At 41.2% G+C, this 22,712-nt stretch overlaps 3 protein-coding genes across 7 annotated transcripts; 1 reads left to right on the top strand and 2 right to left on the bottom strand.

Annotated features, from left to right (window-relative positions):
- Positions 1-705: 705 nt before the first annotated feature.
- Positions 706-6,737, bottom strand: slc35d1b (solute carrier family 35 member D1b). 3 transcript variants are annotated; one of them, XM_030775431.1, is made up of 13 exons: positions 6,126-6,737; positions 5,317-5,350; positions 4,984-5,070; positions 4,779-4,846; positions 4,603-4,674; positions 4,439-4,507; positions 4,057-4,159; positions 3,692-3,784; positions 3,111-3,178; positions 2,738-2,816; positions 2,490-2,572; positions 2,084-2,145; positions 706-1,855 (listed from the first exon to the last, which is right to left on the bottom strand). In XM_030775431.1, the coding sequence occupies exons 1-13, from the start codon at positions 6,305-6,307 to the stop codon at positions 1,803-1,805; spliced, it is 1,053 nt and encodes a 350-aa protein (XP_030631291.1). In that variant the 5' UTR covers positions 6,308-6,737; the 3' UTR covers positions 706-1,802. The 3 variants fall into 3 exon arrangements, with proteins under 3 accessions (XP_030631291.1, XP_030631294.1, XP_030631293.1); XM_030775434.1 differs by having other exon boundaries at positions 706-1,999; positions 2,093-2,145; XM_030775433.1 differs by lacking the exon at positions 706-1,855 and having other exon boundaries at positions 2,067-2,145.
- Positions 6,738-9,574: 2,837 nt separating this feature from the next.
- Positions 9,575-15,849, bottom strand: serbp1b (SERPINE1 mRNA binding protein 1b). 3 transcript variants are annotated; one of them, XM_030774146.1, is made up of 9 exons: positions 15,523-15,849; positions 14,345-14,522; positions 13,881-14,021; positions 13,645-13,716; positions 13,450-13,524; positions 12,855-13,041; positions 11,956-12,021; positions 10,468-10,653; positions 9,575-9,986 (listed from the first exon to the last, which is right to left on the bottom strand). In XM_030774146.1, the coding sequence occupies exons 1-9, from the start codon at positions 15,776-15,778 to the stop codon at positions 9,927-9,929; spliced, it is 1,221 nt and encodes a 406-aa protein (XP_030630006.1). In that variant the 5' UTR covers positions 15,779-15,849; the 3' UTR covers positions 9,575-9,926. The 3 variants fall into 3 exon arrangements, with proteins under 3 accessions (XP_030630006.1, XP_030630007.1, XP_030630008.1); XM_030774147.1 differs by lacking the exon at positions 11,956-12,021 and having other exon boundaries at positions 12,864-13,041; positions 13,645-13,753; positions 13,879-14,021; XM_030774148.1 differs by lacking the exon at positions 11,956-12,021 and having other exon boundaries at positions 12,864-13,041.
- A 2,051-nt stretch (positions 15,850-17,900) lies between these two features.
- LOC115812313 (leucine-rich repeat-containing protein 52) lies at positions 17,901-22,454 on the top strand. The gene is made up of 2 exons (XM_030774796.1): positions 17,901-18,549; positions 22,126-22,454. The coding sequence occupies exons 1-2, from the start codon at positions 17,901-17,903 to the stop codon at positions 22,452-22,454; spliced, it is 978 nt and encodes a 325-aa protein (XP_030630656.1).
- Positions 22,455-22,712: the final 258 nt, after the last annotated feature.

The following is a 22,712-nucleotide window of genomic DNA, read 5'->3' as shown; positions in this document are numbered from 1 at the left end:
AACAACTTAACAACGTGAATAAAAGTGTGGTCTGGACTATGAAAAGAGCTGCGTGTATGTTGTGGTAAGTCAATGTTAAAATAGTTTGTGTTTTTGTAAATGACATGGCCAGATTGTTTGTTTGATTTTAACCAAAGCTATGGGGAATCCAGTACCTAAAGTGATGCTATGCTGTTTCTTCAAAACATTAGAGTACAGGAAGCAGAGTGTTTTTGACATTAAAGGGAGCGGACTATTTTTGAAAACAAGTGCTATTGCAGTGACGTTCCATGAAGACTAAAATCCTCAGATTTTTTTGTGAGAAGCAGAATTAATGACTGACCAGATTAGTCCTGTGGTTTAACAGGACAATGACCCCACTATTTTGTTTGCTTTTATTAACAACACTGGATAAAAATATTGTTTTCCTTTTCAGCTGAACATACGGGTTGTTCTTACTCTGATTCCTCTATAAATATGAAATTAACTCTAACCTCTGAGCTCTGGACGCCAAAGTCTGAGTGTAAAATCAAACATTATTTGGTGATAGCTACTTCACGTGTCATAATTGTCATAACAGGATTTCAAAATATTACGCATCGTTAGGCCGCACACTTACCAAGCTCAGATCAGTCTGGGGCTGTTAGTATATTTGTTTCTCTAAATAAGATTCTCAGTTTTCTCAAAGAAGACATGAACTCAGAAATCCTTGACAAATTGTACTATTAAAATACATTCAGCAATTTTATTGGAAATTTTGGAGAATGCAAAAGGCAAAAGTGAAGAATGTTTAACATTCACAATTTGTTCAGCATGTCTGCTTTCTGAGATAATAACCTGACATTTTAAGAGAGTATTTGATTCCTCTTAACTATGTGTGTCATTTTGGTCCAGCATGATACTGTAACACACACAAAATTGTTCAAAAGGGACAACATTTTTGAATCATCCAAGGACTGGTGTTCTGTACAAAAACATACTGATTAGCATCATCACAGTTACCTCCACCTTCTTTATCAAAGCCTCTTTCCGAGTCTTTCATAGTGTCGTCTTTCACAGGGCTGAAGTTTCACTGCATCAGATTAAACGTTCTTCTACACTGATCCAAAAAAACAACTCCACATAGAATTTTTTTAAGAAGAAAAACAGCACATTTTACGATTAATTCAGAAAAAAAAACCCAAATGTGTCCTGTACCAATCACTCTGCAGCTGTCTGCTGGCTTTAACAGAGCTAAGAGGTGTGAAAAGAGGGTCTGAAGCAGAGACAAAAGAACATGTACGTTTTTTTCTCATTCCTGAAAAAAATCCAGTCATAAGTGGCACAAAGTTCTGCCTATTTTAGTAAAGTTTACTAAATTTGTCTTGTTAGTTTACTTAATTTGTCTTGTTTCATTGATTTATTAGCATTGGAAACATCTGCAGTTTTTTTTAACATGCCACTTAAAGATATATTAAAAAAGCTTTCAAAGAATCTCAGCTGAAACTTGGTCGAGACATTATCTAGCACATTATCAAGCAGACACAGTGGATCCTTCAAATCACACCATCTTTCCTGTAAAAAGAAAACAAAAACAGCATCCAATCACTCAAAAGACTGTCATCAGCAAGGATGACTAATCTATTAAAGATGCTGAAAAAATCCGGAAAAATCTTACAGCATCAAGTTTGCTTGGGTCCTCCAAAAGGAATGCTGGTGTATATTTTAAGAGAACATTACGCTGGCCTTTGAATTCCTTTCCCCAGATACTGAGGAACGTGCTACTGTTTCTTCCTGTGTGGTAGATACTGATGGCATAGAGGTGAGAGAAGCAGGTTTTGTCATCAGTCTAATTCTGACAAAGGCACTTTCCCAGGGTGCTCCAGACGTGTGTGACCTCAAGCATAAAATGTGATAACATTCAGTTGTAGGTGATAAGACGAGTTTAAAAAAGTGAATAAAACGAGCGTGGGCATGGCATGACGGAGCACTATGTCCAAAGGTGAGCTGCCTTTTCCCCCTGTGTCCCATTAAGATGATTCTGTTGAGACAGGAAAGAAAAAAAGGCATTTCTGTTTCAGGAATGAGCGTTTGGTAGGACTGTTTATTTAGCTGAGGTCTTCACTCGACTTACTTTTCTGCTGTTCAGTGAATGTGATGTAAGAGTAAACAAGGCTGCCAGCAATGCTGTCGGAGTTAAAAAAGAAAGAAAGAAAGAAAGAAAGAAAGAAAGAAAGAAAGAAAGAAAGAAAGAAAGAAAGAAAGAAAGAAAGAAAGAAAGGAATTTAGAGTCATTGGGTTAGGAAAGAAATTCTCTGCATTATTTCTCATCGTTGCTGATGGGACATTACATGGAATGTTTTCATGACAATACTCATTAAAAATCCTACACTTACTACAAACTCTAAACACATTTTTATGCAGACTCTTTACATTGAAGAAGAAACAAAACATATAACAACATAACAAAACCTTCTTTTTCCATTAAGAAAGAGGTTACTATAAATATCATTCCTGGGAAAATTCTTTACCTGATATTCAAACCGATGAAGTTCAACCAGGTGAAAATGTAATCTCCACCAAAGACCATCCCAATGTAGGTCACTAGAATATTCTGTAGGAACACATAACTGAGACATTAAACCTCACTGCTAATCACAAGCATCACAACATATTTCCAATTTATTTTATTGTTTATTAAGAGTGAATTTAATCAGCATCTGCCAGCTGATTTGCAGCAGATGCTGAATTGTATGTTTACCTATAAATGATTACTCACTTTGATACAGCCAATAATGGTGGTTGTCAGGGCAGAGTTATAATGTGTGCAAAGCACAATGGAGTACATCAAAATGAACCTGTCACAAAAATGTATAATTTCAATAAACGAGACAATGACTGAACTCAGTCATGGTTTACCCCAACAGTCCACCAAATCCCCAAACTTTATCAGTCAGACAGACCAGATACTGATTTAAAAAAGAGAGAATTTCAGAAATCTTAGACATGTCACAAAATATCAGTAAAGTATACTGACTGAGATGTGGAAATATTATGTGTATAAAAAGTAAGAGAAGACAAAGATACAAACAAGCTGACAAAAACACATTACAACGGGTTTATAACAGTTGCCATCAGCAGTGGAATCTTACCCCATAACACAAGACAGAATGAACTGGATGACAAAAAACACGTCAGACCATCCATCATATTCCAAGGCCTAAGACAAAAAAGAAAAAAAAATGAAATCAGAATAACAATGGATATGAGATGTTAAGCTGGCAGTTTTCTTGGTTTAACTAGTTCTGTAATAACAGTAGCAGTTGAATCACAATTTAATCACAGTTTAACTAGTTCTGTAATAACAGTAGCAGTTTAATCACGATTTTCACACGACCAAATTCCTTCACAGTCACATGTGGACCTCTATATCACTTAACTAAACCAATTAAGCACCTACTGAATGACTGTACACCAGACTGCACACTTTAGTGCCATCACTCTGCCGTGTTATCTGACAGCAGTGTGGTGGAAAGCCTACAGAACAGGACAGGACACAGACACACACACCATACACACACACACAAACACACACAGACACACACACCATACACACACACACAGACACACACAGACACACACACCATACACACACACACACACACACACAGACACACACACACACACACACACACACACTGAGACACCCCCAACCACAGCAGGACAAGCTTACTTTCTGCATATCTCCAGTGAAGTACCCCAGAACAATGGTTGGAAGAATCATGAACAGAGCATTGTAATAGAGGAGTCCATACTTTCCTAGCTCCTACAGGACACAAACACCAAATATGAAAGAACATTGCTCCAAAATCTTCAAATGTGCACAGTATTCATATGTGAATTACTGCCGTATACTTATGTAACCACAGTACACACTTAACTAAAACTGTTAACAACATCCCAGTTACAACAGCGTGTAAACATAGGTTTACATGTCATACAACGATTTAGCTTAGTCCCCTTCCCAAATACACAGATTTCTATTTAAAAAATCATATTAACAATCAGTTCCTTATGAAAGATGTTTTTGTTTCCTACCTTTGAGTCCAGTTTCTGTTTCATATAAGCCCCGTTAGCAGCAGTAAGAACATTGTTGATCATAATGAACGTGTAACCGTGCAGGTCAAACGCCAAATCAGTGCTATGACAAACAAGTTAAAGCACTAATGTAAGACTGATGTCTATCAACTCCTTTGAACTGATGTCTATGAACTCTTCTCTGCTTATTTACAGAAAAGGACTATTTTTATTCTCCTAGTCCTACAGCTAGAGCAGTGCTCCAAGCTTTGACTAGACAATCTTTGGCAGTAATGTACATAATCACAGATGTCTACAATAAGTTTTAGATAAATATCCAGGCATCTGCATGTTTTTTTAAAGCGACATACTCATTTCCACAGCTTGAAACTGTTTAACTCACCTTGCAGCCACGAACGCTCCAAAAATCATGGCAAAAACAGTAGCCTGAATAGACCACAAAAATGTCTTTCTGTAAAAGGAAACATAACATTTAAACACAATATGTCAACAAACTATTTAAAACCATGCACTTCTTCTTATTGTGTTCCGATGAAAAGAACTTACTTCAGTAGATATCCTTCTGCAAGCATGGTGAACAAAATGGAAAACCTTCTTAAGACTGTAAACATGGGTAAACTGGAAGACAACAAACAGCAGATGAATATTTCTCATTAATAAATGAATGAAACATGACAGACGAAAAGGGAAAAACAAAGCACTGAATGATCTGTTGTCCTTACTTCAGTCGCTGTGTTCCAAATAAACCCGTTAACTGGTTCCCAACGTAGAGAAGAGGCAGTGGAAATGTCTGAAGAAAAATAATAATAAAAATAATAATAATGATAATAACAATAATAATTATAATAATAAAATAGTGGGTATTGTTTTCTCGCTCTTTTACGAAATGCATTCATCAGCATGGGCCTTAAGGGAAAAGTGGCTTACCTTACGAGGCACATCTCTGTTCAAATCTGGAAAATCCACTATTCCGAAAGCTTTGGCTACCCATAAGACTAACACTGTAGCCATCATCTGTGAGAACAAAAAAAGAATTGGATATTTGTTAACAGAATGGACCACAGGCCACTGGCTACAGCTTGGTACTAAGGTATACTATGGTACTGAGCTCAGTAATATGGTATACTATGGTACTGAACTCAGTACTATGGTATACTGTGGTACTGAGCTCAGTGCTATGGTATACTATGATATTGAGCTTACATTGCTATGGTATACTACGGTATTGAGCTGTCAAAACACTGAGACAGCTGTACTTACTTGACCTATCCCAACAACTAAAGAGGACGGGAACCTGAAAAGAAAAACGGATGTCAGTTTTGTCGTATTGGAAAGCAAACAATCCGCAGTTAAATTGTATGGTCCCCAACAAAAACAAAATCTTCAGATTTGTTGTACTTATTGGTCACGTATAAAAGCTTTGAATAGTGAAGAAGAAGAAGAAGAAGAAGAAGAAGAAGAAGAATTAATTTGGTAGAGCACTTCTAGTGGGACTGAATGTGTTTACTGTTTTTGTGCTGCGTGATGGTACGATTAACGATTGCAGTTATGTACTTTGTAATGAATGCTGCAAGGGTTTAATGTTAACCGCGTGCGGTGATATTGTGTTAATAATGTAACACAAACCGATGTTCTTTGGACAATTCATGTTTTTTTTATATGAACTGCTACTGGATACATATCTAACAGCATACTGGGCGTCATACTATAATGCTACAACTAACTCTGCGAAGTGTGGTGTTTATCCAAGTAAGTTATGCACCCTTCCCTCTACCTCTACTCAGCATGACACAGCTATATGAAGGGGTTGCAAAGGTTAGTGAACCCAAAGCTTACGTTATGCCTACCTCTGCGAGAGAACGTGAACACTTTTCGAGATCTGTAGCGACTACAGAATAGCTGATATGTCACTTATGCAAAACTAACCACAATGTCCGGTCGGAAAATGTTGTCGCAACTATGGAACAGGGCATATTGGGACAAAAAACATGCTAACGATAAAACTAGCTGAAATAATACTGCATACAAAAACTGTTTGACAGGGTTATTGGAACCCAAAGTTACTTTACCTGTAGTTTGTGAGGATGCTTTTGTTGACCACAACGATAAGGAAAGAACTAAGGCCATAAAATCCTGCAGCGAATAACTTTAAAAACAAGGTCATTCCAGCGCTATCATCATTCGGCTCAATCCCCGCTGCCGAGACGTTTTCCTTTGGTCGTACAGTGGGACGTTTTCGCTTGTCCGCCATACCTAGCACCAACCTTTCCCGGTTCTTGTCAAAGCGGTTATACAGCGATTGTACAGCCCAACAACTTTACCCGGCTTTGAGATGTAAAGGGTTCAGTTCATAGGTCAAACCAGATGGAGGCAGACAAATTCCCACTGCGCCGAAGCATGTGCACGCTGTATGGTTTAGATACAGAAAATGACAGCTATGTCATCCTTATCTTTTCAAGGCAAAGTTTATGATCGGGTTCAGTTGCTAGCAAAAATGTGCGCTTGGATTCCGTGTCTCTGCTACTGCAAATATGTCACGTTACCACGATCGAAAATAGAGCTAAACTATGTTGTGTGTCTAAAATGTGACGGGTTTTATCGTCAGAATTCTAACTTCGATAAATCCGCACCAAATGAAAATTACTGGACCTTTAGGCTCCACTATCTTGTGTTCAGATGGATTTGTGCGCTTCCGTGTAATCAGCGCCTCTGTTGGTGATGTCGTTTGCTCCTCTACATTTTACAGCGGTGTTTCCCAACCCCGCTCCTGTAAACACTCAACTCTACACATTCCCCTTCCCTACTCTGTCTAATCAAGAACTTGATGTTGAGATTAAGTAGTGACTTAGACGTTTTAAAGACAGTTTGAAACATGCAGAGGGGTGGATCACCCGGAGAGGCAGAGTAAAAACTGGGCTTCAGCGGCTGGGACAAGCCAACATTCTTCGGCACTCTTCCCCAAGAGATCTCAAACTGAAAGCGGACCTAAAAGGAATTTAAACATCCTCTTAAATATCGAAATGCTACGAATTTTACGTCCTCTGCTTTGGTTTTCAAGATATCGCAGTTGTTTAGCACATTTTTGCAAGTAATTCCCTAACCCAGAAAATACTTCATACACTGGTTACGTATTACACTGCAGCTGTGATATTAGTCACTACTACTCTCTTCACCAACATTACCCATAAAACTCTTAACTTAACAGACTGATCAAGGTTATGGATAATTTCTGACAAGGAATTTGCTTAACTTTAATTCAAATTTTGAGTCTAAAAAACAATGTAACTATCATGATTTGATTTTGTAGGAACTACCAATGGACACTTGTACCCAGGTAGTAAAACTTAATGAGGCAAAGTTGGAGCAGACGCCATTATTCATAGCTTCATTATGTCCAGTCAGAGATTCACTTGATCTCTATGCTACCATATACTGAGATGTCCATTTATCATTGCACTGGAACAGATCAAGAAAAACCCCTCAAACTCCTACATCAGACAACATAACCTCAACAAGGAAATACCAAACCACAGGCTGAAGTACACACAGTGTAACTGTCATTACCAAAATTGTCTGTAAAAACAAAAGCCCTCCATTTAAAAAGACTCTGCCGTGTTGACGTAATGACTAACAAGCTTTCATTCTTTGCTTGACACTAATTGAAGAGAAAAATCCACACAACTCACTGCCATGGGCAGTATACACGAACACCTCTAAGCGATTTATTGAACAGGGATGTTTACCAAAAAGTCTGTCATAGAAACAACTCAGTCCTACAAAAAGAAAAACAAACAAAAAACAAAACAAACAAAACACCATTCTTTTGTGTGGAAGTCCTCAGAGAGGCTACACAGAAAAACAACAAAAAAAAGTTCTGAATCTTTTGTTGTCTGGTATACATTAGTGTCCTCTTCCCCCATTCGCCAGTGCCTGTCACTTCAAATACAGACACCAGGAGCTGAAAGACAATTTACATCACCTCCCTTTGAAGATACAGCTCTGCTCCACAAAGAGGGGGGCATGTCCATTTTTTAAGGACAAGTGTAGCTGGATTACTGGTAAATTTGAACAGCAAATACCACAAGGGGGATACACACACACACAAACACACACACATACACACAAAGGGGGGAAAATAAAACAAAAAAACATCAGCACACATAAAAAGTTCTAGTGGGAATAATGTGCTTTTAAGCTATCCGATTCACACGTCCTCTGTCATCTAAGTGTAAGATATGTTCACCATCTTCTCTAGAGGAAAAAAAAGCTATGAAGGACAGAGCCGACGAGCACCTAAACGTGGTTGAGCCAGTGGTTTAAGGATCACTTCTGACGCACGGGTCTCCTGTCAAAGCAATACAGTTCAAAAGCAACGTTTAAAACACACATCAAGTCTCTCACCCGCCCCCCCAAAACACGCGCGCACACACTTACATACATATTGAGATATATATATATATGCGTGTATATATATATATATATATATGTACATACAATTCTGACAGTGGTCCTAAGGTTTCTAAAAACAAGAACAAAATAACCCTAAGTGACCTTGGAGGACCATGCTAAAAATACATTAGACCCTGGCTACTCCCAGGCCGTCCTTTTGAAAAAGGAAAAAAAAAAAAAAAAAAAGACTTTTTTTTTTTCTTTTTTAACCCACATATCTGCTATACTCTACATCTACCCACCAAAGTTTTGTTTTTGTCCCCCAGTTTCTCTGGGCGGAACTATGGTCTTGGGTTTAGGAAAGAAAACACTGGAATGAACAGAGGCTGAGGCTAATGCTAACCTCTGTGTTTCAGAAAAACAACCACAAGACTTCAGACCCTCTGCGGTGATGGACAGCTGCGTGGATATGTGGGACCATCATAGAAGTTTGTACAAATGACGGACGATCACTTAAATAACACCAGAGGACAACATGAGGACATGGACAAACACACACACACACACACACACTACGGCAACTGGACGTTTAAGAAAATTTTTTTTTCAAAAAATGGGGAACACAGGTATTCAATTTTGCTACACAAGCGCTAAACCCCCCCCAAACCCCCCCAAACTACAAGGAACTTCAAAGCTTCAAAGGAAAGGGGGGGAAAAAAAACCAAAACAAAACTTGAAAATAGTAAATATACATTGCTTATGTATATGTTAGAAGTAAAACACACACTCAGACTCTTGTACATCTCAGCTGGAATATTACACACCCATCAGTCCTGTTTTGGTAGTGGCCAATCAGAGATGATCTCAACAATATTTCAATTCAGTGTCATGTATGAGGCCACAGTACCAGCGCCTCAGGGGGGAAAGCCTGAAAACACACACACACAGACACAGACACAGGCGTGTGCTCACCCACACGCATGCTCACACATACACACAGACTCACACACACGCGCGCGCACACATACTAGCTCCTATTTTGGAAATGCATACATTCAAGCAGCAATAAAAAAGTATTCATGGAAAATGCACAAAACTGACAAACCAAAAAAAAAAGAAAAAAAAAAAAGAACAAAAAAAGGTATGAAACATCCCTGCTATCGACATCTGGACATACAAAAAAACCTGTGTCAATCTGCTTCAGTGTCTCAAGAGAAGTCCTTTCGCCTTGTCTTTTTTTTCTCTGTGTTTTCTTTTCTTTTTCTTCCCATTATATAATACAGGTGTGATCAGTCCTGGAAAGTATGGTATGGATGACAGTCTCTTTCTTCTTTAATTTTTTTTTTCTTTTTTTCCTTAGTTGCTTTATATAATTGATGGATCCATAAGCATGCAGGACTGGTAGAGGAGGAACAGGAGGAGCAGGGGGGAGGAGGCTCTTAGGGGCCAGAGGATGGGTGAAGGACGGCGACGCTGTGGTTTTAGGCCAGAGCTGGGAAAGCCTCAGGATCGTCCACGTTGGGCACGGACACGCCACTCGACTGCAAACACAAAACCACCAGGATGAGATTAACCACAGCACTGACTGAAATGTGTCTCTACATTCAACTACCCTGTTCCCTAACAAAACAAAAACACAGCCTATTTCAGTTCAGCCGAGCTAATCCTTCAGACGCCAAAGCCCATTCAGTGTGATGGGAGGGGACACACCTGAATAATGTGCTAGGAAAAACGCTTCACTGAGAAGTAGAGATCTAAAGATTCTGAAGGAACCACCTTCAGAGATCAAAAGCTCATTAAAAGCTTTATATTCTGCAAGCCAGATGTAAACAGACTCTGCACAAAGCCATGTGGCTGTTAAAAGCAAAGCATAAAATGTCTTGGCATAGAGACACTGCTCTCGAACAGAAGTCCACTGAGACAAAACTGTGAGAAACCTGAGAGATTTGCGGTTAATGCCGTATAAGTGCAAAGACATACTCTATCACCTTGGTTACAGAGACTGCAGAAAGTTCTGCTCACCTTTTCGGACCTGCCGCCCCCGCGGCCTGCCCGGCTGCCTCCCCCGCCGCGACCCCCCCTGCCTCCACGAGAGCCCCCGCGTCCACGCCCTGGGCGGCCCAGGTCTCCGAAGTTGATCTCCAGCTGGGAAGTGATGTCGTTTGCTGGCTTGCGGAAGTGGTGCTCCACAACTCCTTCCTCAGCACCCTGAAAGAGGGACGTTTCTGTTAGCCTCAGCAGACAGGGGTTAACAACACTGGGATTCATATCCGGAGGTTACTGGTCTTATCAGAATTGCCTGGCTAGAGCTCTAAAGTTTATGATCACTTACCATACTTTACAAACCCATAGACCAGATCAAGTAGACATAAGGGTGAAACAAGAACAGATACAGGAACATCCCTGGATCTTTAAGTCAATCTTTAAAAAGACTAAAACTAAGTCTGAGGAATGACAGCACCCACTCATACAGACAGGGATGCGAAACTGATGGGAGTCACTCTGTGAGGAGAGACTGAGTCCATAGAAAGACAAACACACTCAACATGTGCCTTTATGTTCTGGCACGTTGAATATTATCTTCATACAACACATTTGGGGTGAATTTTAGGGGGGAAATTAGGTAACACTGTTTCTGGAGAGGGGAGTGTGTTAGCAGAACAACTGAGTCCAGTTAAGATGAATACTCCTGTTGAATGTTTCATCTGGCAGAGTCTACTCACCCCTAATCTCTCAATTATAAACCTCGTACTCACTGCTATTCACTTCATTTCCATCATTTAGAGAAATTCAAAGAACTACTCCTCCTTCTGCTCTGCTGAGTTTATCCTTTACACAATGCACTCTATTGTAGAGACTCAGAAACCCAGGTGGGAGGGGCTACATCACTATCACACACTTTACATTGATGACCTCATTCAGTTTTGTTTTGTTTTTAAGAGCATGTAAGCTGCTCATTAGAAACAGTTTTCTGAAAACAGGCTGAAGAACTGATGCACTGGCAAGCGGATCAGTGTATTAAGAGCTTTAGCTACAGCATAAGGAATAATGTGTGCACTCTGGCGACTGCACATACAAGGTGAGGTACCAGATGTGTCAAAGGGCTTTTGTGTAGTTTTTTTTTTTTAATGTAGCAATAAAAACCTGATCCTGAAATTCCCCTCTGTCCTGCAGTGCTTAGCATTACACCAGAGAGTTTGGTCAAGTGACTGGGCAACAAATGACAACAGACCCGATGGGGGTGAACTCCATGATGTAAGATTCCTCAGTGAGAGAGATTAACAGGAGTCATGTTAAATCAAAAGTATCCAAAAGCAGAACAGCTTAAGTTATTCAAACGACTGGGAAATCCTGTTTCGTGGCCACATGGTGAAGACGACTTAATCATTAGTTTGAAGGTAACTGACATTTGCAATATACCATTAGCGTGGTTTGACGGGCAGCACTTAAGGAGAACCTGTTTTATAAAACAAATAAACAAAAAACAAACAAAAAAAAAAAACCAGATACCTTGTGGTACATATGGCCTGAGTCACCATCTGCCTCTCCTGAGTCAATCAGGGCGCCAACGTGTCTCTGTGCATTCAGGGCAACAGCGTAAATGTCAGCAGGACCAAACAGCAAATGACAAAGAAGAAAGAAAGAAAGAAAGAAAAAGGCTCCATTAGTGGCTTGGGCTCACAAAACACATACAGTTATCAACAGGAGCTGTCAAACACAGTACACCACTATCAAAATCAATTCATTGATCGCTGAGGCCCTTCTATCTGATCATTAATGAGTCAAACCCTTGTCTGTGAGAATAAGCGCTGACTGCACCTCCACTACTGACAGACTTTCAGCTCCTTCCTTTTCAATTTAGCTTCTGCAGTTTTAGGGTGACAGTTCACAAACTGGTACAATGACACTGCTCTTTACGGATCCTCTCAATACTAGGGATGCACCGATTTATCAGCCGTACATCAGTAGCGGCCGATATTTGCCTTGTTGACTGCCGTTGGCCTATTGGCAAATAAGACAGCATTCACCAATGTCAGTGGCCAATGTTTATTTGCTGTGTCGCATCAATTTTGTGCTGGCTAAATGTTGTATTGGTTATCTGCGGTCTGACTTGGACAACAGTAATTTTTTTTTTTTATACTCAAGATTTCTTTGTTTCCCTGGCACCAAAGGGGAAATAAATAACAGAAGAAACAAAATGAACAAACGAAAAAAACATCAGTATCAGCTAAATTGTTATTTTAAATATCCATATCGGTATCAGCCCAGAATTTCACAATCGGTGCATCCAAACTCAACACCTAGCGGCATAACCCCAGAATTGCTCAACTTTGAGCCTAACACTAATAAACAAACAAACAGACATAAAGTGGGTTTTTTCCTGCACAATTTTTCAGTCTCCCACTTACCGTGCCGACATCCTCGCTCTTAGACTTGTGTAGCACATAACCCTTCTTCCACTGGCCATCGTTCCCCTCGTTGGGTTTGCGGATGTTGAACTCTACCTTGGAGCGTTCCTTGTCCTGCATGGCTTTCCACTCGTCCAGGGTCATTTCCTTTGGGCCTTCATCCTTCACCTCCTCTACCTCATTCTCCCTGCAGAAATTAACCACTCACATGAACATGGGTACATTCACAACAAACGGAGCCCAAACAATGCCTGCATCGGGTTAAAAAATAAATTAATTAATTGATGAACGAATGAATAAATAAATAAATTCATTTTTAAAAATCCATGATTACATCACCTCACTACCTTCTATCTGTCAACATTTCACATTTCCAGAAAAGTCTGTAGTTAGAATGCTTCTCCTGCTTTGTTTGTTTAAAGTTTGTGCTATCGTGTCTGCAATATTATCTTGCAGTGCTTGTATGAATCACTCCCCGTCAAACTGTTGTGAACAACTACAGCGCTTTCGCGTACCACTTTCCACATCTCCTGCCCTCTGGACAGACTAATGGTCATTTTAGGGTTTGCACCACACACCTGTCCTGGACACTTACTTGTTTTCAGAGTCAGCCGGGGCGTTTTCCTCTCCTGCTGGGGGTACCTCTGGTGCAGCAGACTGATCGTTCTCACTGTGAAGACAACAAAACACTTTTACAACAAAAAACTCCCCCAAAACAACAAACATGTCCATATATGGCTATATCATTGGCTCAATAATCATTTCCAAAAATATCTATCACTATCTGTACCTTGCCTCATCCTTAGCGTTGCCCCAGTTGTGTGACCCAGCTCCACCACGTTTGTCATCAGATTTCTGGCCACTGTAAATGACCGTACAAATAAACGAATGATTAAATGGACGAATGCAGCATGAGTAAACAAACAAAATCAACCGAAAAGCCCCACAGACAATGAAGTTCTACTAAATTTTACACCATTTTCCAAATGCTCTTTAGTTCTGAGGGCAGTCAGTAACTTGACTCACGATTTATCGCTGCCGCTGTGACGGTCAAAGTCGCGTTTCCCGCGGGAGTCGAAGCCATCTCCCCTTCCCATGCCTCTGCCCCTCCCACCTCTGCCTCCCCTGCCACCACCGCGCCCCCTCGGCGGTCTGTCCCCAGCCGGCCTGTGGGGAGACACTCACATCTCAGACATGGAGTGGGCGGGGGTCCTACCAAACCAAACACTTCCCACTCTGCTATCCAGATGTCTCCGCATAGATACAGCATGCGTCACAGCAGGGACTGGTTCCCAAGCGCTGAGGTTTATCGGAGAATTCACCTCCAATCAGCTATGCAGAACCATCACAGTCTCACAACATTCAACTTATCATGAAGTTAAACTGCCCCATAATGTGAAAAGTTGAGATCCTCTTTGTTCATTACATGATTAAGCGGGAACATGGCCAAAATATACAAACAAATTTATTAAAAATGGCTTGGGACTCACTTCTCAGGGATGAACTCGCCACTCTCCGATTTGTCCTCAGATGGCTTGTCAAAGCGGCGTTCCCGGGGAGGCCGTCTGTCCGGTCTCCTGTCGCCCTGGCGACTGTCACCTTGACCAGCCTGATGCTGGGGGCCAGACCTTCCGTCTTGCTCTTGCCTGCGGCCCACCCTCCTAATGCCTAAATTACAGAGAGGTTCCTCAGTAACACCCCTACACGCATGCCAGAGAAATATATACATTTACACAGACAAAGACCCAGACAGGACAGGCTGCCAGTGCTTAAGAATAGTTCAGCACTTGTGGAGTGATAAAAGACAAAGGGGACGTCTTCTGTGGAAGAGTGCCAAAGTGGAGCGCTATCTCTCGCGAGCACACTGGTTATAATCTGTCTCTTGGACCGCTGACTGCCAAGTCAGGACCCTAAAGGCTTCCACTTAACAATCAACGTTTCACATTAAATTAGCACCTAATCCAATACAGCGAGAAAACGAGCTGGCACACTAGCTAGAGGCCGAACGATTAGACGGTGGGATACAATGCGAGCCAACACGTGACAGAAGTTTGTTTTGAAAATAACGTTAACACATTATTCTCACGACACACTCCCTACAAACAGCTGGCTAGGCTAACTGGCTAAACAACTCTACAGACGCGTTTGACAAGCTAACATTAAAGAGAGTCTTTTTTACCTCGGTTAACTTTACAAACTAACATTGGAAGCGACTGAACACAGTCGTCATTTTCAGGGAAAGGTTTTGAGCAAGTCATGGTAACCACCATATTAACAATGTTTCGACACTAAAGAATGCCTGCTTAATTTCAAATAGATATGGACACCAGAGATGTAGCTTACCAACACCAGCTAACTAAACGCGACTGCATGTAAAACGCAAAGTGGGTGAGCAAACTACGCAACAATCAGATATCCATGAAACATCACTGTAATCCACTCTTTAGACGAACCACTCTGAACTATTCCGTTCTGTAAATGTGTACCTGCAGTTCATTTTGGGCTAAGCATTTTTCAGTACGTGACAGATGCATGGCTCTGTCCTCCACGACGTAACAGGACAGCGACCATGTTGACCCCACGATAGCTATGTTTATGTAGTTAGCGGCAGGCTTGCAGATTCAAAGAGGACGCTTAGCCGTTGCAACGACCCGCGACATAAAATTACCTTCTTTCTTGAGAGGCACTGGAGGCTGCGCATCTTCTTTCTTATCGAGCAGAGGGTTCTTTCTCTCCTTCTGAGATTCTTTCTTCGGTTGTTTGGCTGCTTGAGCGGCGGTCTTCGATGCACTCGAAGCGGCCGCCTCTTTCTTCTTGTTCTCCGCAGCCTTTAAAATCTCGAAAGGGTCCGACTCATCATCCAATAATTGGTCGAACCGATTGGTTACAACGCAACCAAAGCCTTCTTGCAGGTGTCCGGGCATGATGGCGCCCCTACAGCGGGATTTTCCTCCGATTCTACGGGGCTTGGAGCGACCAACTCGCTGTTGCCTGCCTCAAGATGGCTAGGGTAGACACCTCCTTCTTTTCCGGCGCAATGAATATCCGGGACATTAGCTTTGGCGCCATGTGGGGGGTGTAGTTTTGCGAGTGATGCAGGGCTGTATTAAGCTAAACCTGGAGCTGCACTTAAAATACATAGGTATTTTCAACGTCAGTGTCCTCGGCGTGTTAAGATTACAAAGGACTGAGAGTGCAATGTGAGAACAGTAGATAGACTATGCGCGGTGACATTGGAAACGCAGCGTTTGGAGCATTTGTTCTGGGAGAACATTCTATATTTGAAGCGTTAGTAAATTCGCACTTCGCTGACATCTGCTGGCTGAATCAATTCGGTGACTGATTCCTAAACACGCGCTCTTATTAAGATGAGAGAGGAATCAGTAGAAGTTAAACTGTCATGTTGATCACATATTATGCCGTTTATCATGAGGGTTGAGGTTGGTGTTAAGGTAAGAGGAGTCGTTTCTAGCTCGTAATACAATGCAGCGTTTTGTGGCTCAAGTCAAAAGAAAGACTTTATTTCTCAGGGTTGTAACCTAGTAGGTGTACTATATGAACTGTCCATATTTCAAACAAAAAGCTCAAGTCTAATGAAATGTGTAAATTATGAATTTACATAATTTAAGGTTGGAACATAGATGCCGGCTTTCCCGACAAAGTCAATGTAAGACTTAAAAGGTATCCCCAGCGGTACACACATTATTAAAACATACAGCCAGGTTTAATCTGTGGCAAGCTGTTCAATAAACTATTACAACAGTATTTGGTGACCACACTATGCATGTGAACGGCTGCTCTGCAAAATAGTTTACTAAATGTGTGCAAATCTCTGGAGAGTTGTACAGGCATTGCCAAATGGCCACAAACGTGTTATAACGGCAAACTAAGAATATATTATTTATCTTTGAAATGGACAACTTTATAATGTGTGTGTTTTTTTTTTTTATCTTTGTTATAAACAGCTTTCCAGTAAATCTCTAATTTCTCTTTTTGAAACTCTTTCTGAAAACTTTCTTTAGTAAATTTTTAATCTCTGCTCTACTCACACGAAAGACACCCCCTCCTCCGATCCAAAATGAAGAGGAAAAAGGAGTATGACTCACTGGATGGTCCAGAAAGAACATGCCGCTTGCACCAGAAAGAATTGTTGTTCCTTAATTAGATTTTATAGTCTTCTGAGTAAACGGACCACTTAAGATCAATACAATATTTCCTAAAATCACATTTTATTTTGATTTCACTATCGGCCATCACATATAACCCGTTGGCCTGTGTACTCTTACAGCTGTGGCGCTTAGACTGGTCTTTGTATCAGAGAGTGGCTGTCTCATGCGCTCCACAGTAGTGCAAATTGTTGTCACTCTGACACTTCTACATTTAGCATCCTTGCTCACCCCGTTATTTAGCGGAGGCCCTAGGTTATCATTTGGCCCTGAAGATAGGGACAGACAACTGTCTCTGCAGCGGATGCGAAGTTGCTCCACTTCATCATTCCCTCGGTCATCCGAAACTTTACAACCTCGTTTTGGAAATTTGCTCTTCAGATATTTATTTTGCTACCGAGCCCATATGCAATTCAACTGAACATTTCTACTGTCAAAGCATGAAAACTTTAAGCCACTCAGTTGAAGACATGAATGTGCTCTTAATTTATCTCTGGCTCTGGCTCTCGCAGTCACGCGCGCGTGCACGAAGGCTCGCGTTTAGACCGTAAGTCACTTCTTGTGCGAGTGTATTTTTTATCATGTGCTTAAAGTGGATTTATGGAGAGCGTCACTGATTTAACTGTTTTCTTTCACGATTCAAAGGACAGCTCGAGTGTAAAAGGCGGTAAGGGCTTCAGAACGGCTATGCGACTTGCCTCTCATCCTTGGAATGTATGTAGTACACTGGGAGTGGACTAAGCTACTTATGCTTCGCTCCGCGCGAACGCTATTAGTTTATCCGGACAAATGTTGTGGTATAATTGAAGGATCCCCGCGTGGAGCCATTTTCTGTGAGTAATCGTCCTTTGATAGACTTAATGAGGTCCACTGCGAAACCATGCGTATTGACATGGTGCGCAAAGCAGAGTACTTGCATGTCGCTGTCTTGTTTATTTTCGTGATAAGGATTTCCCCGTCTCCTGTCCTCACGACAGGCTGCCCGGAACACTGCGTGTGTGACGACCAGTTAGTGGTTCAGTGTGCCGGGCAGCAGTTAACAACCTTCCCAACCGACCTCCCACTGACCACGCGACAACTTATTCTCGCCAATAATCGCATCGTGGAGCTTCCAGCGCTGGAATTAAATTACCTGTCTGACTTAGTGTACCTGGACTGTAGCAATAATTCCTTAACAGAGATATCCGAATCGACTTTTGGCAACCTTCGTAAACTTGTGTACCTGGACCTCTCATTTAACACCTTTTTCAAGATTGAAGACCAGACTTTCGGCCCTTTGGTGAGCCTGGTGATGCTACGCATGACTGATAACCCAGGTCTTTCCGAAATTCACCCTCGCGCCTTTTCGGAGAACGCGGCGCTTCAGGTACTTGATATAAGCAGAAACAACATCACGGCACTGAACGTTAGTTCACTTGTCGCCCTCCCCGCGCTACGTTCCGTTGGTTTAAGCGGGAACCCATGGCTGTGCGCGTGTGAGACGGAGGACCTATGTTTGTGGATGCAGACGGAAACTTTCAAGTTTCAAGGTAACTTAACATTCCCTGGACACAAATACTCTTGCTACGTGCAGCAGTTGTGACGGATTTTTTGCACACAAAATCATAATTTTAATGCATTTTAAATTCAAGTGAAGTTACCTTCATGGTTAAACGAATGCTTTACTGAATGTTCAGAGTATTATATACAAGCAGCCAAACAGAATTTGCCTGCCGTAACCAATCTAGCTCAGTATAACACACTGAAGCAGATTTCTCTTTACTTGGTAAAATTAGCGGTGACTAACAGGATATGAGGTACACAAGCTCAAAGATTCAGTGGGGCCGAGAAGTAACAAACAAACTAACAAACAAATAAACAAACAAAACAAACATTGAAGACAAGGAAGGGTCATTCAAACCAAAAGAAAACCAGTGAGACTCTGCCCCTCATGGGCTGAGGTTGGACCGATGATGTAAGACAAATTTTTGGGAGGAAACGCCCATGGCTCGTACTTGCTCAACTTTCAATTGAAACTAAGAGAACCAGTCTCTTTCTTCTTTTGATCTTTCTTCTTCTTTTATTAATGAGGCAAAGTAACAAAACATTTTTGGAACATACCAACTATTTGCAGCAACACTGCGAACCTCATTTACAACAATATCAGAGAGGCATGCACCATGCACCTTCAGCTGTGGAGCCTTTTGCTAAGGCCTTGTACCAGTATTTTTAATGCACAGAGCACCATTAACACTGTTAGCAGCCTGCACAGTTATTATGCCATTTATTTTGCTCTGGTTAAAATTAAAAAAATAAATTCAAACAAACTACAGGTTACTCGCATGCAAAAGGTTATAAGGTTCATATTGTTTTTGAATAAAGCTGATAAAATGTAAATTGCTGAGTGTTTTTAATGTGGGATAAGCATTCTTAAGCTATTGTCCCCTGTTGGAGCTTACTAGCCACGAGTCTCAGGCTTTTGGAGTGCTTAATTTGAAAAGTATGCTCGATTTCAAGTAAACTATTTGGGGCTACTAGACACATATATTTTCACCTGGCAGTGCAGGTTATCTCAACATTATTTTCTTCATCTAAGTGATAATAAAAAAGTATCAGTTATTTTAGAGCATAACATTTTTTCTCACTTGCTGTAAAATCATAGATTGTCCAAGGATTATTGCCTCCCTCTTGTTTCTTTGTTCTATAACTGTCAGATAGTGAAGTAAGCTGCCCCTGCTGGGCCTGTGGACATGAACAAAAGGAGAGATATGTTTAGCTTACCCTTCACCAGTGAAGCATCTCACTGACCAGTGTCTGAGCTAAAAAGACTTCTCTTTGATTTCACCCTTTCTGACTGTCAAACACACCACAGACAAATATGAAAAACAGTCAAATATGGAAGCATGGACTCACACACACACACACACACACACACACACACACACACACACACACACACACACCAATCTATTTACATACAGACATGCATGTGTACATATACACAGTGGATTCAGTTTGTAACTTCTCTGATTGAATGAGGTCAGTCCGCTGTGCGCGCTTGGATTTAGTTTGTCAGTATTCTGCCTCATTTAGCCACGGTTACAGCAGCACTGTAGATTTCTCCTGTTTCGCCTGTACCAACAGACATATGATCAAACAGAAACTCTCTCTCTCTCTCTCTCTCTATCCCCCTATCTTTCCTTCTCTCTCTTTCTCCCTCTCTTTCTTTTCCTCTCTCTCTCCTCTTCAATCCAGACAAGTCCCACATGCAATGGCCCATTTTTCTCGGCTCAGTCCCTTTATGTGGATTTGTTTGGAGGGAATCCCCCCTTCTGCTAAAGCAGGAAACATGAAAACTATTTTAGTATGATTCTGTCCTCCTCATTGTCCTCTGCTTGAAACCCCTAAACCTGGTTATATACTGAACCACAGAGAAAAATATGTACGTCACAACCCTCCACAATAATATTCAATATATGCTCTTTAAACAGGTTTTTCTCTCCTCATATTCAATACCCTGGTTAAGGGATTAACATGCAGCCCATACACCCAGAAATATAATATCTGTGTTTATTTAATAGGTCCTCTGAATATAATAGGACCTACCACTGAGTGATTAGACCTGTTCAGCTTCACATAGAGACGACTAAAGGTTCACACACATGCACACATATATACACACACACACACACTCTCACACAATTACTTACACACACACACACGCAATCACACACGTGCACACATATACACACACAATCATGCACTTACACACACACACACACACACACACACAAATACTTTTTTCCATCCTAATTAGCATACCATCTGTGGTTACGTAAGACGAGCTAAAAATAGGTGTTTTTTACGGACAGGAGGTTTACAGTCAGCCTTGAAGGGGGATGCAGACAGAAAGCTCGCTGACAATGAAAAGAAAGATGGGGTGAATGAGAGAGATGGAAGCTGAGGTATGGGTGGCTAGCTCTCACCATCAGACGGACAGATAGGCACGGCTCGCTCCGGAGTGTGTGTGTGAATACAGCAATGGGGACTGTGTTGCTGGATTGATCTCTGCTATTGAAACATAGCTTTGGATGATCTTGTGTACAAGGATCACGCAAATTATTAAATTCATTCAGCTTTTTTTTTTTTTTTTTATCAAATCTGTAAAATGAATATGATAAACAACCAAATTAGACATCCTTTGTGTAATGTTTTGTTTTATGATTGTTTTATGAATGTATGTACATAAATATTTCGGAGCATTTGCCCTCACAGTTTGCCCTCCTGACGATTAATTACTGTTTACAAGTTATCTCTGTGACTCCTGCACACAGTCCTGTGCCAGAATACTAACAAATGCACAAGTGAGACTAATCATGAGCATAAACATACAGTTAATATATGAGTTTTCTTATCTTTGTGGGCCAGGAAACAGGGAGGGTATACACACTCATGACAGAGGGAGGGACGGGTAGAAAGAGACGGAGTTAGAAAGAGGGAGAGAGAGTTACAGAGAGAGAAAGGTGTCTGCTTACACCAGTACTAACACAAAGGGGACATGACTCGGATGGAATACAGTAGCGGCGTGTTTTAATAATTCAGAGGGTTTAACGTAAGGTAACACAGATACAGTAAGTCATATGATACATTATAAACCAGTGGTAATGATATGTTCCCTTTTGGAAACGTGCATTAAAGGAGAATATGACCAAAGAGGACTTCAACTATGCCAAATTTATCATGATACAAATATATAATCATGTATATTGAGACTTATAGTTCACTTCTTCTGCAACCTCCTGCCTATTCTGTTTTAGACTGAGTTCTCCTTCTGACCTCAGGAGGAAGAAAGGTCAAATGCTTTCATTGGAAGTGTATGGGACACTGTGTTGGTTGTTCCCAGTCATTAACATAACCCATCTCACATGCTTGGTTCCCTTTCATTTGAACAGATTCAACAGACCATCATATTAAGAATGCCAACTGGCTGTTGTAGCCCATTATAAAATAAAGCAGGTCACATTAGGGTAAAGAAGCAGGTGACTGAAATTCTTGGAAAAAAAAAGTAACAGGGCTTTGGTACCCACTTTTCCAATCCAGTTCAGTTTCTGTTTTTTTTTTTCCAGAGGAGGGGCAGACAGTGTGTGAAAGTCCTCCAGACCTACAGGGGCGCCGGCTCTCAGAATTGGGCTTTCTGTTGAGGAGTCAATGTCACCCAGGCCTTGGGCACCATGACTACCTGTTCTTTGTGGTCATCGGTTTCGTCATCTTTGCGGCAGGGACAGTTTTGGCCTGGGCCATTGGAACTGTGATTGTGCTCTGTCAACGCTACACCAGGTGGAGGAACGATGAAGTGGACCCGCAGGAGAAAGACGAAGAAAGCGAAAGAACAGGGACTTCAAGAAGTTCTACAGTCGTTCTTGATGGTCACCCTCCACATCCCAAATCCCCCTAACTTATTGTTTGTCAAGCAGCTGCAAAGTTAGACTGTTTGATGATTTCGATCCTTAGCGAATATGCTTACATAAGGTGAGCCCAAAAAGATGTTTTAGATGACAAGGAATTGTAATTCAATGGTTCTCACTTTGTCGAGAATTATTTTCTCTCCTGCTGAGCCTGAAGAAATGGGCAAAAATGATTAAATGACCTTTCGTGTGTGTGTGCCTGAGAAAGAGAGGGAGAGAGAGAGAGCGCAGAAGATAAAAAAAACAAT

The sequence above is a fragment of the Chanos chanos genome, chromosome 5 (assembly GCF_902362185.1).
Source record: "Chanos chanos chromosome 5, fChaCha1.1, whole genome shotgun sequence".
In the NCBI taxonomy this organism is placed as follows: domain Eukaryota; kingdom Metazoa; phylum Chordata; class Actinopteri; order Gonorynchiformes; family Chanidae; genus Chanos; species Chanos chanos.
Note: the sequence above shows the minus strand (reverse complement) of the source record. Positions and strands in the feature narration are given on the sequence as shown.

Coding starts and splice junctions, on each gene's coding strand:
- slc35d1b (XM_030775431.1), bottom strand. CDS start 6,307: ATGGCGGACAAGCGAAAACGTCCCACTGTACGACCAAAGGAAAACGTC. Junction 5,351..6,125: donor AGCATCCTCACAAACTACAG/GTAAAGTAACTT, acceptor TTTTCTTTTCAG/GTTCCCGTCCTCTTTAGTTG. Junction 4,508..4,602: donor GCAGAAGGATATCTACTGAA/GTAAGTTCTTTT, acceptor TTCCTTTTACAG/AAAGACATTTTTGTGGTCTA.
- serbp1b (XM_030774146.1), bottom strand. CDS start 15,778: ATGCCCGGACACCTGCAAGAAGGCTTTGGTTGCGTTGTAACCAATCGG. Junction 14,022..14,344: donor GGCGAGTTCATCCCTGAGAA/GTGAGTCCCAAG, acceptor GTCTCCCCACAG/GCCGGCTGGGGACAGACCGC. Junction 13,042..13,449: donor CCGGCTGACTCTGAAAACAA/GTAAGTGTCCAG, acceptor TAATTTCTGCAG/GGAGAATGAGGTAGAGGAGG.
- LOC115812313 (XM_030774796.1), top strand. CDS start 17,901: ATGCGTATTGACATGGTGCGCAAAGCAGAGTACTTGCATGTCGCTGTC. Junction 18,550..22,125: donor GGAAACTTTCAAGTTTCAAG/GTAACTTAACAT, acceptor TTTTTTTTCCAG/AGGAGGGGCAGACAGTGTGT.